Source organism: Lepidochelys olivacea (assembly GCF_965140295.1).
Source record: "Lepidochelys olivacea isolate rLepOli2 genome assembly, chromosome: 3".
Lineage (NCBI taxonomy): Eukaryota > Metazoa > Chordata > Testudines > Cheloniidae > Lepidochelys > Lepidochelys olivacea.
The window spans coordinates 78,456,274-78,479,633 of NC_140413.1; the positions used below are offsets into that span (position 1 = coordinate 78,456,274).

The 23,360-nt window shown below is 36.8% G+C and overlaps 1 protein-coding gene across 3 annotated transcripts in view; it reads left to right on the forward strand.

The window, feature by feature from the left end:
* Positions 1-22,523, forward strand: part of GRIK2 (glutamate ionotropic receptor kainate type subunit 2) — a 626,152-nt gene extending 603,629 nt beyond the window's left edge. The window contains exons 16-18 of one of the 3 annotated variants that reach the window (XM_084624592.1): positions 4,215-4,465; positions 12,018-12,195; positions 12,336-12,442. In XM_084624592.1, the coding sequence (XP_084480718.1) occupies positions 4,215-4,465; positions 12,018-12,195; positions 12,336-12,352 (446 nt within the window). In that variant the 3' untranslated portion in view covers positions 12,353-12,442. Of the gene's footprint in view, positions 1-4,214; positions 4,466-12,017; positions 12,196-12,335; positions 12,443-20,128 lie in introns of those variants that run through there. The other 2 variants (XM_084624593.1, XM_084624594.1) reach the window with 2 other exon arrangements.
* The last annotated feature ends 837 nt before the right edge of the window (positions 22,524-23,360 follow it).

Below are 23,360 nucleotides of genomic sequence, written 5' to 3' on the forward strand. Positions count from 1 at the left end.
CCAAGACTGACAAGGTGTCTGGTGGGTTTTTTCATCATGGTGGCTCACTTTGGGATTCATAAGGATAAAGGACAGGATTTTAAAGTTGTAATTTTACAAGTGAAGTTTGTAATTTTGTTGCAGCTTGTGGTCAGTGCAGGTGAGAGGCTCTAGGGGGCCAACTCCAGCTGTAAACACAAGACCTTGTAGATACCTGTTAACCCCAATTAGCCTGGAAGAAGGAGGGGGCACCTGCATCCTCCCCTCTGCACTTTCCTGTGCCAGCTGACTCGGGCTTGCAAGGCTTGGACTGCGGGGCTGTTTAATTGCAATGTACGCATTTGGGCTCAGGCTGCAGCCCAAGCTCTGGGACCCTCCAACCTTGCAGGGTCCTAGAGCCCAGTTCCAGCCTGAGCCCAGACATGTACACAGCAATGAAACAACCCCACATCCCAAGCCCCAAGACCCGCGTCAGCTGGCACAACCCAGCCAAGGGTGTTTAGTTGCTGTGTAGACATGCCCTAAGTCTTCTCAGACTGAGATACCTTTTATGTGTGCCCTCGCTCCCTCTCACAGGGAGCAGGGGAGAGGATTCAGCAATGGTCTGAATTCTAGGTGGCAGGCTGAAGAGGGCATGCAATGAATACTGATTATTTGGCCTGGAGGCAGTTTAACACCGTACTGAACCAAAATAAATACCTGATTATCAGGAGAGTAGGGGGAGAATTTAGCCCACCCTCAAAAGTTAAACGTTAATACAGGTGTGGCTTTCTGCTTAAAAATCTACCCCTATGCCTGTGTTCATTGGAACTTTGTTTCTTCTCCCATTCTTCCATGATAGGATATTTTTATAGAAGGCTCTACCCTCACATTTCATATAGACATACTCTTTTATTCTGCACAGCTATGTATGCCTATCCTAAGATGTTTTTTCCCCACTATTTCTCTTTCCATTGATGGTTGGTGTTTGCAGTTCACACTCCTTTTTCACTACAGAATGAAAGATGCACTTTCTGTCATGCCTGGGAATCTGGAAGAATTTGACTCTTAGTTTTCACTCTCTTCTTATTCTTTATATTACTGTTGCATTTTTAGGCACAGTCCTAGAGCTTCAAAGTTTCAGAAAATGCATGGGATTTCACACCCTTCAAGATGAATTCTGTTGAATAATGTTAATGATTTAAAAAGCATGCTTGCTTCCTACAGTACAGATGGAAGTTCAAAACTCCTGGGACTTGATTTCATTCTCTATTTCTTTTGAGGGCCACGAAAATTACACCCATAGTGCCAGAATTCCACATGCAGGGATTAACTCATTAGAATGTTTAGAGTGTTTACAGAGTGTAATCGCTGGCTGCATTTTCCATATCTTCTACCAGGTCAGTCCTGACCTCTTTCTAAGCTACTTGTCCATCTCCAGAGCCCACCGTATCTGGGATTGTGATATTTTCTGCCATTGCAATTCCTTCTGGGTGGACTTTTTGCTGCTGGGTCTTGCAATCCAGCTTCTCCCAACAGAAACCTGAAATATTTTAAATGACAAATAGTGAATAATAAATATTCTTGTGTGTGCACAAATGCCCCTTTTCACACATGGATGCCAGCACTTGTTATTGCACAACACACAGGTGCACACTAAAATTTACACCTCTCTGGTGTGGACTGATGCACAGTGTAGACAAGCCCTAGAGTTTATTAATCAACCAAAAAAGACACCATAAAAACTGCAACCAATAGTTACTATAATTATGAGGGGCACTCTAGAGAGAGAGAGCTCATGAAGAGAGAGTCCTCTTTGTGGGCTCATATACATACCGACACCACCTGTCACACGATGAGTTCTAACTTTTGATTTAAAAATCTTTTTCTTTTACTTAGGTTCACATTGGTATCCAATTTAAGTTAAAGCCTTTTATTTGGACATCCAGAAAAAAATTAATAATAAAACAGGTGGCTCTGTTATATCCCTAAACATGATAGGAAGTCTCAACACAGAGGGCACTTATGACTGATGTCCGTGATTTATTCCCTGCATTTCCAAAAATAAAAGCCTTCTCTGTTCACATTATTTATTAAATAATTTAATTTGTGAAGTGCTCATTGGAAAGTCTCTGGGCACTGTACAAAGAATAAAAACAACCTCTCATAAAAAGGTAAAGAAGCTTACCTACAGCAAAATATATTCTCTTCCCCACCCTCCTAAAAAAAAATTGTTCCCATTTGGTCACAGCCTGGAGAAGAAAAAGCAACTTTATGCTGGGCTCTGAAGGACAACAAACTCAGAATGTGTCAGGCCAATAGGGGAAGCAGATTTGATACCTGAAGACCAAATATAAGAGAATATTCTGCCCCACATGCTAGAGTAAGATCCTCAGCCCCACCCTGTCCTCTTTGTGCCAGGTAAAAGGGCTGGATACTCTTGCCAACACTATTGCAGGGAGTGGGGTGGAAATGGGAGGAGGAAGGGTGTTCCAGAGTTGGGGTTGCAGGGCACAAAGCTGCAGAGATTCTAGGCAGTACTGTAGTCCACAGAATAACCATGGGAGGGTGCTGTAACTTAGGCCCCCAGGGCTACAGCCACTGGAGCATCCTACTTTGGGAGGGTACAAGGATGGCATGCAGCCAACTTAGCTCCCTCTTTCCCCTGGGGTGTGAGTTCAAATCTAGGGACTATAAACAAAAGCGAACTATAGGGAGCTTAACTTTGAAATGGATACAATGCACCAGAATCATATAAAGGAATATAAGCTGCACATTGATAAGGGTACAACATACATAGCACAAAGGAATATTGACTATGTATACATACAGCAGTGGGACTTTTCATCCTACTATCTACCCTACAAATAGAGAGGGCTGCTGTCAAGTCATTAAGATATGCCTCTGCCCATCATGTCCTTAAGTCTGTAGTTTTCCATTAACTTTTAGTTAATAAAGTGAATAAAGAAACATTTTTGAAGGTATTTGAATGTCCCTATCATGTAGTTGATCTGACAATCTGACAATGAGCATGATTCTTTTGACACAAAGTAGCAATCAACATTTCTGAGACCTCAAAGTTCTGCACATCTGTAATGGACTCACTCTGTGGGGATATTGTTGTATTTATAGTATTTGTTTATTTGTGATAGGGTTGAGACTCTTGTAACATCTTTTGTAATTATAGCTATTTGCCACATCTGTTTTCATGCAGGGACAAAAAACTTTCTTAAAGTATAGTTAAGGTTGTAAATGTGTATTAGTAACTTAAGGGAAACAAACAAACACAAACAAACAACTTTCCCAAACTCTTAGACTTAAATTGTCAAAACTCCATTGATTTACATAGAGCTACTGTTTACACCAACTGACGATCAATGCTTAAGTTTCCAGAAATCATTAAGAGTTGGAAATAGGAGATGTCGGAGTAAAATAAAAATTGAAAAATACGGAAATGGAGAGTTAACATATCCAAACAGTCTTCACTCTGCTCCCTGTTGCTTCACTGCTTGGTATCCACCTTACTCTGCCCTCTTGATGTGAGGTTGATAAGTGCCTGGTAAATGTCATAGTTGTTCGATTATTTGTGATTTTAAACTTTTGCATACTGTGGTGGTTTGGCCTTGAAAGCTGCTGTTCTAGCTATGAGAAGTAAGCAACTGAAATGCTGTTTCTTGTATCAGTTCTTGTATGGGGTCTAGAAGCAAATAGTCTATAGTTTTAGATATGTTAAACTAAATAACTTGTAACTAATCCTATATTTGCTTGGTTGTACAGGGCTTAAGATTTCTGAAGTCCATACAAATGAGTGATGTTTAGAACGTTTTCATTTCCAAAATCACGTTACTTAGCTACAGGAATTGTAGTAATTGCATTTGCATCTATGCTCAGATACTGATATACATGCATAGAACCCGTATTTATAAGTGTACAAGATTAATTAGCTACTTAACCAGCCAGGTGTACAAGCAGTTACTGGATTTGTGTACACAAATTAGGTATTTTCATGAATAAATTAATCATGTATAAAAATGTGGGTTCAATTATATGCACTAACTTTGAAAACTGGCTCATATTCTGTGATCTGAAAAAGATTTTAAAAAACATCCTCTTTCCCCCACCAAACCATGCCTAAAAAATTGTGAATCATCACAAGGATTTTTTGTGTTATATCCTTCTCAGGACTAAACTAAAACATTTTTACTCTCCTGAAAATATACTTTGGTGCACTGCACGTTTCCTCTATTCTCTTGCAGGGTCTCCATACAGAGACAAGATCACTATAGCAATTCTTCAGCTGCAAGAGGAAGGCAAGCTCCACATGATGAAGGAGAAGTGGTGGAGAGGCAATGGTTGTCCAGAAGAGGAGAGTAAAGAGGCCAGTGCTCTGGGAGTTCAAAATATTGGTGGCATTTTCATCGTTCTGGCAGCTGGATTGGTGCTTTCTGTCTTTGTGGCAGTGGGGGAGTTTTTGTACAAATCAAAAAAAAATGCCCAGTTGGAAAAGGTAAATATTGTATTTTTCCATTTAATGTAATAATTTTTGTTATAATCAAATCAGTTTTTAAGCATTTTGATGATCCAATGACGGGCTATTCTGATATCCTTTATACCCTAGTATAGTATTTCTGTAACAAAGGTTCACAACAGAGCACCTGATGTGTCACATATACAGCTTTTAATTTGTCTTTAATATGTTTAATTGTAGCCAGCTTTCAGGACAAGTGACTATTTCTCCTCTTATACAAGCCTGAAAAAAGACAGCTTATTACTCCTGGAAGTTCACTGCAGTTAATTTTATGGATGAAGAAGAAATGAGAAACTGTAATTGGAAACAAATTAATCTTCTACAGATAAATCTGATTTTTAAAAGTCAAAACTGTGTATCAGTTCAAAGTCAGAAGTCTAGAAATGTCTCCATAGAAATGTCCTTTCCTGAAGACGTTCACACTTGACAAGTTGGTTTGGTGGCATCTGGAAATTATTAGATCAATATTATTTTTTGTGGATTTACTACTGATTATAATTTGATCTCCTGTAACTTGAATTCATTCAGTTTTGAAACAGCTAGTGTTAACCTGTCCTGTACTGACCATTTGCACAAGTATGATAATTGAACTGTTGCTGGGTCTGCTATTTTCTTGCAGAATTCTTGGGTGCTATCATCATCTTTGCATAATAAATACGTATATGCACATATGTAACATCTAAAATTGAACTAAAGAGTATAGCTTTTATTTATATGCCATATTTTTAATTTACATTTAAAAACTTGGGAGAAAATGTGGTATATTTACCGGGTTTCTTTTTTCTTTTTTTCTTTTTTTTTTACATTTTTGAGGAGCTTTTGACCTCTGTTCATCCCTATTTTTATACTTTATTTTATTAAAATCAGTAGTAAATCCCAAAGGCATATTTGTATTGATATTGATTTTCAGATGCTACCTGTGAATTTTTGTAACTTGAAATATCACTCAGAAAAATCTAAGGCCTATCTTTTGAGACTTCTGAATTTATATGGATATACCTAGCTCTTTGTGTATGAAATCTTAATTTTTAGTAACATACTGCAAAAGAAAGCTTTGATACTAAACAACAAGGCAGTGTGAGGTCACAGGTTCCTAAACAAAATTTGGGCATGGGTAGATTTTATTAAGTTGTACAAAACTAATTATGGAGAGGAAAAGTGAATCCACTGATGCTCTAATTTATAAGAATATAGGAATATTCAATTCTGTCAACCTACTTCTGGAGTTTTGTATCTCAGAAACAAATTTCTTTTGAAAATTTACCATTTGTTTTATAATTAATTTGCATCACAATGTCTTTATCCACTTTAGAAGAAATTTACTTAATATGAACTTCAGTATATTTTGGTTTAAGTGATCTGAAAAAAAAAAATAAATCCTCATTTACTAATCTAGGACTGTTTTGATGAGAATTTTATAATGTAAATTGATTAATGCTTTACAGGGGTTGAATGTATATTTCATCTTATATGCTATTATTAGGTATGAAGCTAACAGCATGACTTATCCTTGGATACTGCACCAGGAAGGTTAGGTGAGGAAGAAAATGTGACCTTGTCTGTGTTTCAGGGACTGATGCTACAAGCTCTCCATTTTTTGGAACAACCATTTTGGCCAATGGTAGCTCCACATGTGGGGCAGGGGCAGAGAGGATCAAGCTCTATGTTTGTAGCTAAGAAAACAAAATAAATGTAATAGATTTCAGTCTTTGAGCCCAAAGAGCAAATGGTCATTTGTTGATAAAATGTATGCCTGCAATATGTGGAATTGCACCTGCAACATGGGTAACTAATCAGGCCACTGCACATTTTGCATGCTTAATTTAGGTGCACTTTTTTCAGATTAGATGCTTTTTTTCTAAAATAGTCAATAACATTTCAATATTACGCCTTGACTTTCCAACTGGCTGTACAGGGGTAGATCCATGTGCCCATCAAATTCAGTGGGGTCCTACGTGGGGAGAGGGTCTGGCAGTGTGAAGCCTGTTGCAGTATAGATCCCTGTAAAATGAAGCTGTGTTCGAAAAAGCAGAAGCAAAACTCTCATTGTGCTATTTGTACCAATGCTTTTAAATTTAGTGGAATAGGGGCTCAGATCTTGCATGTACCTGATATACATGAAAAAACTTGCCAGGAACACATGTAACTAGTGGTGGTCTTTTTGAGAAAGAGTCAGACCTTACCTTCAGATACACGTTTGCATTCATTTCATCACAGTGTTCTCCAGGCACAGAGGAATTTGTATTTTATTGACTATTTTGAAAAGCAAAGACAAGAATGATCAGAGTAAAATTGTCAATCATTTGCACTCGCCTTGATTTATTTGTTTGAAAAAGATCAACAGTGTCCTAATCCACTAAGAATTCACTAGAATATACAAATCTGAAGAAATGAAAATCAGCAGTACATGGAGTCAGTTCTACTACCAGAAACCCATTGTGCTGAAAATGACTACTTACGTTACCAAGGGCAGAATGCACACTGGTAAATGTAAAAGTGGGAAGCTGTGCAGTTATATACCTGATCTATTTGTTTCATTGGACAAGATCAAGATCAGATGTTTTTGACAAATACAAGTCTGCAGTTGCAGATTCCACTGAAGTAAGAAGGAGTTCTGAATACTGAATGAGGCAGTCTGTGGTCCCTGAAAATGTTTGTAACAGAGACTGAGAAAGCAGGTTGAGATGAACTTTGCCATATACAACCTCTGCAAACCTGTTCAACAATTCCAACCATTTTAATGAGCTGCACAGTGTATGACAGAGCAACATACAGCCTTCCATGAACCACAGAAAAAGTAACAGTGATTTTACTAGTTATTTTAAATTCTGATCGAAAGTAAAAATTGAACAAATATTTGATTCACTTGATAGCCTGTACTTTATTCTGTGAAATCTTATGGGCTAAGTACTAAACCCAGCCTAGCAAAACTTCCACTGACTTCCCCTCAATGGGAGTTCTATCCTTGGATCTGTGACAATATACTATTTCCTTTCTTTATAGCAGAGGGTTAAAATTCCAGTCCAAGTGATGGAGCAAGATAAGTGGACACTGGAGTTTCCAAGATCTCTAAACTGCATTCCTTCAGATGTCCCGATATTATTGAGACCATCTGGATATTAGGGGTTTTATCTTATAGAGGACCCTATTATCCCCCTACACACCCATCCTGATTTTTCACACTTGCTATCTGGTCACCCTAGAGCAACCACAAGATGGCATATTGTATTTTTAGAAGGAAATGTAATTGCCAAATTTTAATAGAAATTATGTGTCAAAATGTCCACCTCTCTTCTTTCATTACAGTCTTTTCAAAAGCCAACCGTTGGTATCATTTCCTTATTGTTTATAATACAAACACACAATTATGTCATCTACTTGGAGACATGTTGTAAAGCAGACCTTTGTTCTCTGTGACAATCTTGACAATAAATGCTCAACCATTTGCATTTTATAATTGCTTCTCTAAGTAAATGACCTGCTCCCTGATTGTAACATTATGTTGACACTTAAAGGACAGTGAGTAAGCAATCTAAGAAACTGAAGCCATTTTAAACAATTACCAGTGTAATTATTGTTGATGTAATTGTTTCAGTGTGTCATAGTTTTAGCCTCATTACATATCGTTGTTTTTGTAAAGCTTGAGAGTTTTCAACGTCATGCTAGAAAAGAGAATGTTGATATTCAAAAACAGTAATGTTTAACATAATATATTGATGGTTCTTATTTTGATAATTTATTGAATTTGTTTCATTATTATCCTTTCAAAATATAATTCTTTGAGATTGTTTCCATTTAATACCATCCTCCCCTAGCTTTAGTGCCTACTGGGAATTATCAGGTACTATTGAATGAGGGAGCTGTGCATTTAATCTCTTTGGGGACAAATCACCCGGTACTTCTGCACAATGTAAGCCATAGGTGAAATTCATCCTAGAGCAGAAGACCACTGAAAGACCATACAGAACACTATTTTATGATAGTGCCACATGCAGAAAGGTATTGTACTTCCTATCCGTGCTAGCTACACATAGTTCAGTGAGCAGGGCAACTGTGGGCATGTGCTAGGAAAGTGGCCATGGAGCCAGCAGCTCCAGGCCCTATGTAAATGGTATGGAGGGACTGCAACTGCTATTTCAGATCACAGATTGAAAGGCAGCTGTGCTGCAGCCTTAAACACCAGCTCCAGGCCCTGCTTGCACTTCTCCGATGTAAAGTCCAAGAACTCTGGCTTTAATTTAATTGCTAACATGAGATAACATTTAATTTACTTGAAGAGAGCTTTTTACACAAGGATAAATTCCACACACTAGGATTTAGAATGCCCCTCTTTCATATGAGGTTTGGAAAAATGCTGGTCATCATTCACCTATCATTTAGTTTCACCGATAGTCAAACACAGAGTGTACATAATGTAGCTAATTTGTACCATAAATGGAACAGCCTTCCAGAAACAAGGTTATTATTATGGAAGTGTTGTGAACATGAAATATGCAAGTCAGAACATGTAGAAATCTGCTTTTCCTTTTTTTTTAATGGTTGTGTTCAAAGCCATGAAAATTGAAACTGATACAACAATTTCTGGTTTCAAATTTTACAATCCTTCTTCTATCCTTCCAGGCCTTTTTCTTCATCCTATCATTTTCTCAGATATGGCCAAATTCTTTTTTATTAAACTTTTCCTCACTGTTATTTGAAAAATTATAAAGAGGAATGAAATTAATTATATCAACATTATTACTGTTCAGAAAATATCCTGGTAGTTTAATTTTTAAAAAAAGCTTTGATAATATGGTCTGGGCTTTATAAAACTTTTGGATGAAGACCAAAGTAATTCCCAGCACCGTGATTTTTTTTTTTCAGGGTCTGCAAGTTCAAAAGATTTTAAAGTTGAAGAGCATGTTCGTCAGCTGCAGATGAATAAAAAATGTAGGGATGGTTGGTAAATCAAACCTGGAGATCCAGGAAATGTATCCCAATAAACTTTATAAAAATACAAAATAATGATGCACCCTGAATTATATTATATTTTGCATTAGCATAACCGGAGAGTTCTTGTAGTTGGCTGGGAATAACAGATTCCCAGCTGTGACTGTTCATAAATGGAACATTTTCCCAACCTTGGTACATCTGCATTCTGCAGTTAGGCAGATGGAAAATTGGAAGCTCTTCTCATCCCTCAATCCCTGAGCTCCATAAGGAAGGACTGTACTGGTTTTGTGTGTATCTTTTTTTTTTTTTTTTTTGGTCTATACAGTGAGAGCTGAATTCTAATGCAGTGCCCTCTTTAAAATTGTTTTACTGCTTATATTGGAGGGATATTTTGCAATGGCAGGAAATGTAAAAAGAAAACCTTATGCTGTTAAAGATGTGAAAAGCCAAAAGTGTAACAAATAGAGCAAAACAATGGAAATGAAGATTTTTATTTCATTGACCTGACATTTTTCAAATAATTTTCAAACAATAAAACATTTAAAACGTGATCTCTATTTTGACTTTTGATTGTAGTTTAACAATGACAATGAACAATGACACAGAGGTATTTTGCTTTTAATTTGAATTCATTGAGAAGTATAAACAAGAGAATAGAGAAACACATTTTAAATTGTCTAGTTGATTATGGCCTCCTTGAGAATTATTTCACAGTATGGTCCTGATCCTGCAAGCCCATACATATGAATGTGACTTCAGTGGTCCAGAGGTCCTGCCTATCTGTGTGCTCATTGCAGGATCTGGTCCTAAATTCCAGTTTTGATTTATGAACATTTTTGATGCTTTCTACACAGATAAATTTAATGTTGCGTTTAAAAATTATCTTTGTCTGTTCCCTTTTTCATACCAGCTTTCCTCTTACCAAGGGAAGGTAGAAACTATAAAAAATGTAATTCTTGACTCTTCTTAAAAATGTTTCATTTGTTCTCAAGAGAATAAAATGTTACTATATTTCCAAAAATGCAAGTCCTCCTAATACTCATTGTTTCTCTTTTGATGTTACATCAAGTACGTCCTGTCTAAAAAATATCCTCATTTTATAAATGTTTGTGTTTACAGTTATTTACATTAAATGTAAGGGTAATACAAACGGTCAGAATATTGGGATGTCTCACAATTGAGTTCAGGTCAACCCCAGATCAAAATTAGGATATCTGTTAGTTTATTGTGGGTCTGTGAACTCACTCCAGTAGAGTGTTAGCACCCTCAACTGATTGGAGTTGGAGTTAAGACACCTCTGGTCCCTGCAACAGGAAATGCATTTTCATGTTGTATTAGCTAGCACAATCTGAGAGTGTATCATTTATCATTTGTCAGTTTTGCTAACACAGTGGAAACAATGTATATGAGATTAGTACTAACACTCTACTCAGTAGGATTCAAGGCCATGCCATATTTTTTTATGAAAAGTGCAATATAACCTCCTTCACCCCTAAAATGTATTAAATATTTTACAGTCAATATTTTGCTGATAATTTTAACTCAGCATTCACAAATATGCATAAAGATATTTAGACATAACTTCATAAAATGTGACTAGTCACCATTTCCAAAAGGCTCTATGTTGTATAATTATTTTTGTTTATTTGTTTTGAGATTTACACTGTATGCAAGTACATGGTGAATATTTTTGAACATAAGCTGTTGCATGTACAGCCTGCCCCAAAAGAAGGCTCAGTACACTTCTTGCAATTATTCCCTTACACTGTACCCTGAGGGACAAGAAACCTGAGCTCCATTGGACAAGCTGAATTCAGAACCATGATCAAGAATGATAAACCCTGAGTGACCAGACTTTCAAATCTAAAAGCTGATTGCAAAAGATCTCAGCTAGCTGCCTGACTTCAGTACAGCTAGGATCAGGCCCTGTAGGAAGACAGGGAAGCTCTTATGTAGCAAGAACCATAGCCATATAGCACCTCTAAATTAAAATAATACTTTGAATTGCACATTGAAGCATACAGCCAGTTCTGTGTTTTTTGTTATATATCTGCTTAGCATCAGCTCTGTGCCTGACCTGCTGTAATATGCTCCAATATTGCTAAGATCATCTAATAAGCATTCAGCAGCATTCTGCACTTACTTTAGTTTCTGACTTGTCCACAGTAGTAGTCCCATATAGAATGGATTGCAATAATCCAGACTGGAGGACACAAAGATCTGGATAACTGTGACAAGGTCTGCATCAGGTAGAAACTGTTGTCACTATCTACCCAAGCACAAAAGAGAAATGACAATCCTGGCCACTGGAAACACAGGATCACTCAGGAAACTGGAAGAACCCTGAGACTGCAAATCTCACTGTCAAGGTTGAACAGAACCTACAATAATGAGGGCAATCTTCTAAATGCTTCCCTTTATTTTTCCACTATAACAGCTATCTTCTCTGGATTGAACTTCAATCACACCCCTATTTCAGCCAGACACTGGAAGTGCAAAAGCCTGCACCATCCTGGTTTGACAAAACAGAGATGTAGGGCTGTATGTCATCTAAGGTTGATGGCATTGCAGCCCAAATTGTCTCATTATCTCCCCCCAGTGGCCTCACATACATGTTGAGAGGAAGGATGACAGAAAGAAACCTTGTGGACTTCCGCATGAGAGAGAACCCTCGGGGCTGATGATCAATTGCCCTGTACCGTCCTCTGGGATCTCTCTGAGAAGGAAGAATGGAACCACACAAGTACAATCCCATCCACCCCAACTTAGGTCCACAGGTGAGTTAGCAAACCTCATGGTCAGTGCTATCAAAGTCTGCTGATAGATCTAAACGCAATCATCAATGAGAAACGTTTGTGCATCGCTAGGAGGATGATATCAACCAGGGGAACTAATGCAGTCTCCATGCCGTACACAGGTTGGAAACCAGATTGAATGGGGTCCAAGAAGTCGGAAGACTTCACCGCAAGTTTCACACTTACCAATGCCAGAAAAGGAAGGTTAGAGACTGGAGAGTAGCTGCCTAGATTGTTGTCATCAAGCAATAGTTCATTGAACATGACCATAAACTCTGTCGATTTGAGGGAAGTTGCACCTTGCCCTCCCATTAGGACACAATAACTATCTATAATAGAGTGGTCTATTGCTCTGCTTGATTTTACCAGTAATGAGTGGAAAAGGATCATCTTGTAGGTCATGGGCCTAAACTCATCCAGCACCTCTAGAATCTCAGTGAGCACAACTCGTTGAAACTTGTAGGCAGAGAAGATGTTGTATTAGTCATCCCCAGCATAGTTTTGTTACTATGGGAGAGGGAAATCAAGTCAGATTCTGATTGATTTTCTCCACAAGATAGATAGAAAGTTCTTTATCACAATCAACATTCAACTCTGTTTCAAAGTGACGCCTCCCCCAGCTCCACCAAGCTGTCTATCACTTGGAATAATTCTACTGGTCAGGACTTCATGAATACTATGGTGAAGGAAAAGCTTTCTCAACCACCACAAGAAACGTATGGACTCAGATCGTTTTACATTTGCCTTGTTTTGTTTTCAGTCTCTGCTCAAACCTCCCACTGATTTTGATTTGAAATCCTAACTACTTAATTCAGATCCTGATCCATGATCTGGCAAAAGAGCTGGCTATCCTTAAATAGAAAGTGTATTTGTGAATACTGCAGTTAATTGCTCTCATACTTAGCTTGCAGAATACTTGAATGCTACACTTGCACTGGACCAAGAATGTATACAGTGGAAAATTCTGTATAACAATATGCCATTTTTAATGCACGATTTTTAGAGAATATATGACCTTAAGTCAACTCTTCTTGTCCAAATGTATATTGGTTGCTAGCATTCTAAAAATATTATTGGTGCAGATATGTTTTTAAATATAAATTGAAAGTGAAATGGTTCAAAGTGCAATTTATTTTCCCTCTTTCTACCCCATCCTCATAAGTTTGTTTCTTATATTCCATTAGTTGCTGCAATGTCTGTAATTGCATCTGTCCTGTGGAAACATTTTTTCTAGGATTTGTGTTTGTCTTTGCATATAAGAGACTGGAATGACAGGTCCTCACTATACATCATTCAAAATCCTTGGGGAAGTGGCATATGGAAGCAGAAACTGATTAGAAAGGAGGCTCAGGGCAGGGCTATGAATCCACTCTCAGCCAACTTCTACAAGATGAAAACCAGTTTGATTGATATGTCCTAGTAGATGTTAGAACATTGACCCATAACATCTGATATAAGCTGCAGGATTACTGCCATTACTGCTTTAAGAAATTTTAACAAGGCTTCAAATAATATCTGACATGCAAGGCTGGAGGTAATGAACTTCTGAGTAAATCTTGTCATTTCATACTGGATTTCGACAGTCAATTTTACACTAACTCCATCAAAGAAGAAAGGAGACAGATTTATAAAAGAGCAAATCATTGAGTCTTTTTCTTTAATAATAATAGAAAAAGAATAATGCTGGTTTAATTCAGAATTTGAGACACAGCTATACCATTTCTGTCTTTTTTTCATAATATTTTGTTTCCAGGCAATGTTTGTACTGGTGGTTTGTTCATTATTTCCATTTGTTTTTCTTGATCTAAAGCATATATTTTCTGCATTGACTTTGTGCTCTCATGCTTTGATATTTATGGGTGCAATAATTATTGCTCTTTTTACAGTCATTAGAAGCAAAATTTATAGTGATTCATAATGTTGGGTCTGAGGAGTATTAATGTGGTTTCTAATTTCTTTTCCTCTACACGTGATATATAGCAATATAAGAAAACTGTATTAAAAACTGTCCAACATTGGTATTCATGCTTGTGGGTATGCAAACCCACATTATTTCAGGCTCCAGAATGGGCACAAACTGTCTGCATAGATTGTAAACAATGGTAAGAAATGATTATACTGAAACCATATGAGCTGGCAGCTGTGACATGGGGTGAAGTAGATACAGCTTAATTCTTTACACTTCATAAGGAGCTGAGCTCTGGCAAAGTCCCTTTGTGTCAGAGGCTGAAGGACATACAACGCTAATGCTGATTAAAACTTTATTTTGAACACTTTAACCTTCTGACTATAAATGCAGTACTTTCCCACCCAATGTTATATATTGATTATTAATTTTGCTATAGTAACTACATTTAACTCTGAGAATGTGTGTAGAATTTTAAACTTTTTTTTCAAATCATCTGCTATCTGATTCTCTCTAAAATGACTTTCAGGCAACATTTACTTATGGTTACATTTAGCAAGACGGCTTAGAGGTAGCCAAAATTCAATAATTGTGGATGTTTTTGTAACATGCCTGAGGTCCAGAAGGTAAGTAAGGGGCAAAAGGTTATTATCTTTGAAAAATTGTTCAGGATGTATTCAAAGAGCTCATCTTCAAGCTGGAGAAGCATTTCTAAAATACATCTTGCAATCTTGCCAAACTTTGGAGATTTTCTAACAATAATATAATTTGAAAAAACATTTGAAATTGGGAAAAACATTTGATTACATCTTCTAAAATCCTCTCAGAAAATAGTGTAATCTACCAATTACAAAAAGCAGTGTATAGCTTCTTTCTTACTCCATGTGTTACTGCTCCCAAAGGTGTAACCTAACAATGTACAGTTCTTTGAAAAAAAAATGAATTTTCTGTAGGCAGAAAAATATGAGTTGGTGGGAGTTAAGAGGGATCAGGGTAGAATTTTTAATTAAAGAAATGCCAAACAGAGAGTAATCCTTTGTAAACCGTTCTGCACGTTACTTTGCACAACATAGGAAAATGCCCTCTTCCTCTTTTCCTCGAACCCACTTTGCAACCAAAGAAAATCAAAGGTGCAAGTTGTGAACTTTTATATAGCCTGAAGTGGAGAATCAATTATAAAGATGCTTTTAGCAGAGAATTAAATTTACAAGAAGAATGTGTCTGTTTCTCTTAATGATTGGTCACAAAAAGAGTACTTTCTGGGAGTGCAACTTCTTATTATTTTCAGGCACATAATATGTTTAATATATAGTTGTCATAAAAAAGTTAATGCTTTAAAAAGTTAATGCTCTACGTTTCAGTGAATATAATGTTTAACTCTTTTAAGTACAACATATGGGGATAAGTTTGCATGAACTTAGACAAACTAATTTGAAAGTTCAGGGCAGGAGAAACTTGTATATACTATGTATTCTCTTAGATTAAATGTAATTATTGACATGACCAATTTATTATCTGCATCATAAAACTGTCAGACTTTAAAATGATCTTCATTTTATGGAGCTCATTTTAACAAATATTGAGATTTAGGAGTAAGCCCTAGAGTCTTATGTGTTGGCCCTTTTTCTTGAGATCTGGGTTTTGGTGAGTATTTGGTACACTAAGTATGTGTGACAACAGATATTAGAGGTTTACAGCACGGTATATTAAGAAACAGGATGAGGAGTTTAGTTGTAGGAATGGGAGAGGTCAACATATATCATTGCCATCTCAAACAATATTTTAAAAGCATTTCAGATGGAAACATTCAATTGTAGAAATTAGGGCTGTCGATTAATCACAGTTAACTCACGCGATTAACTAAAAAAAAAAGTAATTACAATTCATTGCCATTTTAATCACACTATTAAATAATAGAATACCAATTGAAATTTAGTAAATATTTTGGATGTTTTTTCTACATTTTAATATATATTGTATTCTGTGTTGTAATTGAAATCAAAGTATATATTATTTTTGATTACAATCATTTGCACTGTAAAAATGATAAACAAAGGAAAGTAGTTTTCAATTCACCTCATACAGGTACCGTAGTGCAATCTCTTTGTTATGAAAGTGCAACTTACAAATATAGATTTTTTTTTGGTTACATAACTGCCCTCAAAAACAAAACAATGCAAAACTGCAGAGCCTACAAATACACTCAGTTCTACTTCTTGTTCAGCCAATTGCTAAGACAAACACATTTATTTTCATTTACAGGAGATAATGCTGCCCTCCTCTTATTTACAATGGCACCAGAAAGTGAGAACATGCATTTTCATGGCACTTTTGTAGTCTGCATTGCAAGGTATTTATGTGCCAGATATGCTAAACATTCGTTTACCCCTTCATGCTTCGGCCACCATTCCAGAGGACAATCTTCCATGCTGATGACGCTCATTAAAAAAATGTGTTAATTACATTTGTGATTGAACTCCTTGGGGGAGAATTGTATGTCCCCTGCTCTGTTTTACCTTCATTCTGCCATATATTTTGTGTAGTAGCAGTCTCGGATGATGACCCAGCACATGTTCATTTTAAGAACACTTTTACTGCAGAGTTGACAAAATGCAAAGAAGTTACCAATGTGAGACTTCTAAAGCTAGCTACAGCACTTGACCCAAGGTTTAAGAATCTGAAGTGCCTTCCAAAATCTAAGAGGAACGAGATGTAAGCATGCTTTCAGAAGTCTTAAAAAAGCAACGCTCCAATGTGGAAACTACAGAACCCGAACCACCAAAAAAGAAAATCAACCTTCTGCTGGTGGCATCTGTCTCAGATGATGAAAATGAACATGCGTCGGTCCACACTCCTTTGGATTGTTATCGAGCAGAATCCCTCATCAGCATGGACACTTGTGCCCTGGAATGGTGGTTGAAGCATGAAGGGACATATGAATCTTTAGCATTTGGCACGTAAATATCTTGCGACGCCGGCTACAACAGTACCATGAGAATGCCTGTTTTCACTTTCAGGTGAGAAGAAGCGGGCAGCTGAGTGATTTGTCTGAGTGATTGGCTGAACAAGAAGCAGGAGTGAGTGGACTTGCAGGCTCTAAAGTTTTACATTGTTTTATTTTGAATGCAGGGTTTTTGGTACATAATTCTACATTTGTAAATTCAACTTTCAAGATAAAGAGATTGCACTACAGTACTTGTATTAGGTAAATTGAAAAATACTACTTTTCATTTTTACAGTGCAAATACTTGTAATCAAAATAAATATAAAGGGAACACTGTACACTTTGTATTCTGTGTTGTAATTGAAATCAATATATTTGAAAATGTAGAAAACATCCAAAATATTTAAATAATTGGTATTCTATTGCTTAACAGTATGATTAATCACAATCAATTTTTTTAATCACTTGACAGCCCTAATAGAAATGTAGTATTTCTAAGAACATAGGTTCAACTTCACCAGTACACCCTAGCTGCTTTTTGCAAAAGACAAAAACAAAGACATTGTAACACCAATTCATATTGTTTTCAGAATGCTATGTGCCACGATATTGGCAATGAGAATGTTCATCTTTTCACCTCTTGACCACCTTTGGAATCCTATTCAGTGATAGTGACTGAATGTTGGTACTTTCTGCCAAATTTTTAGTAACCTATGCTCAGTGCGTTCGTGGTTTCAATCCAGCTGTAGAGGGACAGAAATCTATTCCATAAAAGCCCCAATCTTTTCAGAGCTCTTGTTCAGCATCTTACCAGAGAAACTAAGCGATAAAATTTTCAAAAGTGATGTAGGAGACTAATACTTATTTTCAGAAGTGATTTAAACACTTCAGAGACTATATGCCATTGGCTTTCAATAAGACTTAGGCTCCTAATTGCCTAAGTCACTTTTGAAAATAGGAACTTGGCTCTTAAGTCACTTAGGTCCATTTTGAAAATTTTAGGTGAGCTCTTAAACTGAAGCATGAATTTTCCTTGGACATGTTCCTTCCGTGGACAAGGCTGGAACATGGTGGTGGGACAGATGAGTCAGACTGCACTGTTACTACTTTTTTCTTGAATAAAGAGAGGGCTTTGGGGTAGATTTTCCAAGGCACAAGTGGGAGTTAAATGCCCACCTTTTCTAGACTTTCATTGGGAATTGGACGTCTAACTCCCTGTTTCCCATTGAAAATCCCCCTTTTGTATCCAAGGCTTTATATCTTTCTCAAGCACTAAATTCACTAATTTACAAAACATGTGCATAAAATATTGTAGTAATAAATTGTATCCAGAAGATAAGAGCAAGGATTCCTGTCACAAGTGTAATCCCAAGAATACATTGTAGTGCATGGGTACTACCAACCACTATTTTTTGGAGAAAATTGTTCTTAATAGGAAAAAGTAAACCTTACAGTAGACATATGCTTAAGTTGGAGCGTATCATTGCTCCTTGAATTATTACCACTTTGTGGCCTGGGTTTATTTTGAAAAGATATTTTCATTTGTGCTCACTTGTTAATATATATTTTTTTATTCTGATGAGCTTGTTATGGCACTGGAATAAAACAAAAGCCAAGGACACAGCTCAGCCCATCTCTGCTTTGACCATTTCTAATCTAGGTCTGTTCTGCACACTTCCCTCTTGCTGCACTGAGAGTCAGCAGTAATAACCAAATTTCAAAGGAATTGTAAGGCTTCATTTAGAACTTGTGAACTCATGTAGAGTGAGTTATTTACAAATCAAACAAGAACCCTGAGGCTAGGAAAAAGTGAACAAGGTGAATATTCACTGCTGACCTATCACAAATCACATAAAAGTAGATACTGGTTAGGAGTTGCTTAACACAATTCAAGAATCTGTTTTAGGAGGGTTTGTCCCACCTGGGTTTCACGTGACCTCGTATGACCTCCACAAAGGGCTAGATTGTAATTTGGCAATCTGTCTTGAATGAGGGGCAGTATGTTGCTGAGCTCAGAGAGTCATAATTTCTCTCACACTGGCCCCTTGCTCTCAGGAGGAGTAAGTTACTTCACCCATCTTCATGGGACAGTTTACTCCCCACAATGTGACTGAACTATTGGATCTTGAGAGTGTGGCAGGGGTGGGGAAGGAGAAGAGTTCAGACCCAAGGTCCTCCCATCTTCACTTTCCTCCCTGCACATAATGCAGTATTGGTTAAGCAGCTGTGATCAAAGTCTGAATGCTGCTGAGCAAGTGTGTAAGGAGGGCCTTATGTTGCCTTACTTCTTTGTACAGATAAGTAAGGTTCTGACGATCCAGCCCATATGGGGAACATGCAGTAAACATCTACCTAACAGGTTGTTCTCAGGAGTTTATGCACCTCAGTTTCAAACTAAATCTACTATTTTACTTGCAAATCCTCTTCTCTGAACAATATTCTTCTGTGAACAACAGCTCTTCTGACTATTGCAGATTTGAAGCTAAAGAGATGCAAAATAAGATATTGGGTATTTGTTTTCCATTTAACTTCAGACATGACTGTTGACCTCAAGTTCTGCCTTATTTAAATTTAATTTAAAGTTAATTTAAGCTAACTTTACACAAAACATTTATAAGTTTCTGAAAAGCAGCAACTCAGATTTTATAGGACTGAAATACATTATTTTGAAAATATAAAGCAGGGAGATTTGCAGAGTATTTAGCGAACATGTACATTGAAACTTTAACCTGTAAGGCTAAACTATGCTAACAGAGCATCTGTCTGAAATCTCTTTACATATAATGTGCATCACGAGACACTAGTTGGCAGATAAATAATTGTAGAGACAAGGTGAAATTTTCAATGAGCCATCACAGCTTGATAAGTCATTTTAATTATTATGTGATGCATATTTAAAAGACAGCAATTTGTTATGAGCTGCAGGCTGAAACATGGCAAACTGACAAGGCTGTTCCAAAAGAGTGAATCTGCTTCTAGACATTGCAACTTTATTTTCTTACAACTGTTTTTTTTTTCTTTCTTCCTTCTTCTTCTTCTCCTCATCCTTAAATTTCCCCCTATAGAGGTCCTTCTGTAGTGCCATGGTAGAGGAGCTGAGGATGTCTCTGAAGTGTCAACGTCGGTTAAAACACAAACCACAGGCCCCTGTTATTGTGAAAACAGAAGAAGTTATCAACATGCACACGTTTAATGACAGAAGGTTGCCAGGTAAAGAAACCATGGCATAGAGCTGGGAGGCCAAATACCCCAAGCACAAACTGTCGTCTTCTTTTTTTTCAAACAACTTTGCGAGAATGTTTCCTGTGGAAATATGCAACCTGTGCAAAATAAAATGAGTTACCTCATGCCGCTGTGTCTATGAACTAGAGACTCAATGATCTAAGCAGTTGCAATGGCCAGACTCGAATCACAAGCGTCATGGATCAACCAAGTTATGCAGGGGTTACACTGTTTGTCATGGGTTCCACCATTATGAATGAATGAATGTTTCATGTGAGTTTTGTGGCTGATTTCAAATGCAGTCTTAGTGAGAAATTGCAGGTTCCTTTTGAAGTTCAACTGTTGCCAGGTGGTGGAGAATAAACGTCTGACATAGTAACTAACCACCGAAGGAGTCTTCAAACAGTAATGTCTCAAAACAGAGTATGTTCTTGAGAACTTTCAAGCATAGAAGAGTTACTATTTGCTGGCCTATATCTACAAACTGTAACTGCCAGCTGCAGAGGCGATATGAGCTTACTGGATGGGAGGAGTTTTAAAGCAAAGGAAATCTGAATCTCATGAATAGGATAAAAATGGGGATGCTAACCTGCTTTTGGACTGTGTCTGTGTCAATGATCAAAATAAAAAAATGTCAGTAAAAAAGGCAGTAATAATTTCCTTTTAATTTACTTGGGCTGGAATTTTGATGTGTGAAAACCATAAAGTTGACCCAATTTTTGATGACATAAAATTGACAAAGAAATGTATCTTACAATCTTTAGCTGTAAGCAATTACTTTGTTCTTTAATTGTAAAAGAGAAAAATAAAGTGTATTTGGCACATAGAAGGCCTGTATTTTAGCCAAAAAGAGTTGTGAAACCCTTGGTCCTGCTACTAATTGAACTCAATGGAGCCTGTGCAATTCTTGCTAATAGTGAAAAGGGGATTGGTCACCTAAAAGAAGTGAATGTGGAGAACTTTAAAGAGGACTGCATTTATCAATACGGTCACAGTGTTAAATGAACAAAATTCTTGAGCAGTTTTTTTTTCAAAAAAATGTTCAGGTTTATTTGTGGAAATGCAAGATTTCTATGAAAATAGTTTTTTGTATGGAAATTTTTGTAATACTTTTTATCAACAAAATAAGAACATGCGTTCTGGCCGGGGGTGTGATGCCAAGCATGAATGGTAGTGCGTGTGCATCACCAACGTTTGGTGAAAACTATTTTTATCAAGAAAAAGGAATCTTAGAAGAGAAATATTTTCAAGTTAGATAATAAAGCTAAGTGCACTACCAGCACTGCTTACCATGCTACACTCCTGGTTTCCACTAGGCTGATAACCTACTGTAATGAACGATTGTGTGTAAATGGTAAAAGACACAAAACTCTTGGCCACATTGTGATAACAGTTGAAGTGCACACAGTTTGCTGTTTGAATCCAATGCACAAAATTAAAAAAAAAAAGCATTAAAATTATGTCAGTTTTAGTTGTTTTGTTTTTTTGCTGTGTGATTTGAGCAATGTATGTACAGTACTTTGTGTCAGTTCTGCTACTTATAGCAATCTCAGTTGAGGGCCCAATCCTACAAACACTTGCTGCTGAGCATAAGCCAGTGACTTCTTTGGGACTGCTGTACATCTCCTGCTATGGACACCTATTGCAGGGTTAGGCCCTTAGTTGGTACAAACCTAATTTACCCATCCTGCTTGTAGTGGGTTTCAGGACATAACATTTTGAAAAAAACTGCCCCACTGACGTTAAATCTTGCACCCTGTAAATTTGTATCCTGAAAATGCAGCAAAACGTATAATTCTAGGAACGTTATGCCTACTACCAAAGTTTATAAAGATGTTTGGTTTTTTAGTTCAGGAAAAAACATTTTCTTTGGCTATTTTATTTATTTATTTATTTAATCTATAACAAACAGTTCTAGAACTAAAGGAATAAGAAATCGGTCATCGGTGAGGAAAGTGAATAGTTGTTTACGCAAGGCACAATTTTATGTTATCATCCAAAAGAATTATTCTATAACGTTTCACTTTTCCAGTACAAAAGTATAATATAGATCACCAACATTGCAGGGGTTATAATACGCTATTTGGGATTTTGGGTATACTATCCAATTCCCATAAATTTTCATATGCATTGAGCTGGCCATTTTCATCATGACTAGGCATCAGGAAAATAAAATCTCTGCTTGTGAGAGTTTCATCCCATTGATGTGGTATAAAGAACAGGTTATTTTTGTCAAAATAAACAAAACATAAAATAAAATAAAAACACCTTCAGCAAAGGTTCTGAAAAAATATATATAGTTAAATAATGCACATTTAAACAAGTTCAATTTTTAAATAAAAAGGAAAAAAAAAGTAACTGTCATACAGGACAATGGAAACTCCTAATTATGATGGTTTGGAATGGTAAAATATTGGCTATTGCATTGACTGATGATTTACAATAAAATTTGTAAAGTCATAAAGCATAATGTTGTATTATATTCAGACTAACCTTTTTTTCTCCATTTAAGGATGTTGAAATAAGCAGGAGTTTCATTCTCCCCTTGATCCACATGGGTAATTCTCATTATCATTAATGTGAGCCACAGTAAGTCTGAAAAGGCAGGAAAATGCCCCATATATATCATTTGGGACAAAAACCCCTAAGGAATGGGGAATATTAAAACTGAAAACAATATGGATTAATTTGCATCTCAGTGAGAACATGCAGCCTTCAATGGCAAGAGAAGCATACAAAATAACTGGTAATTGGAGATTTGAATATCAAGACCAGAATGGATGGCTCAACAGACTCACTGGGATAATGGCATAATTTGAATGTATACTCTCACCCATTTATGTTTATTGATGTGAGCTGGTAATGATTTTTGTTTTTAGAGAATCAAAGAATTTAAATAAAAAAATGACTAACACACACAGTAGTCCCCAAAGCAGCAGAAAATGTCATGCATTGCTATACATCCCCAAAAGCTCAATGGATCATTTTCCCATCAATACTATGGATGCAGTTCCCTATCCTGAGAGGGAAAACACCATTTCGAATGGCAAGGGCCAGATCCTCAGCTGGTGTAAG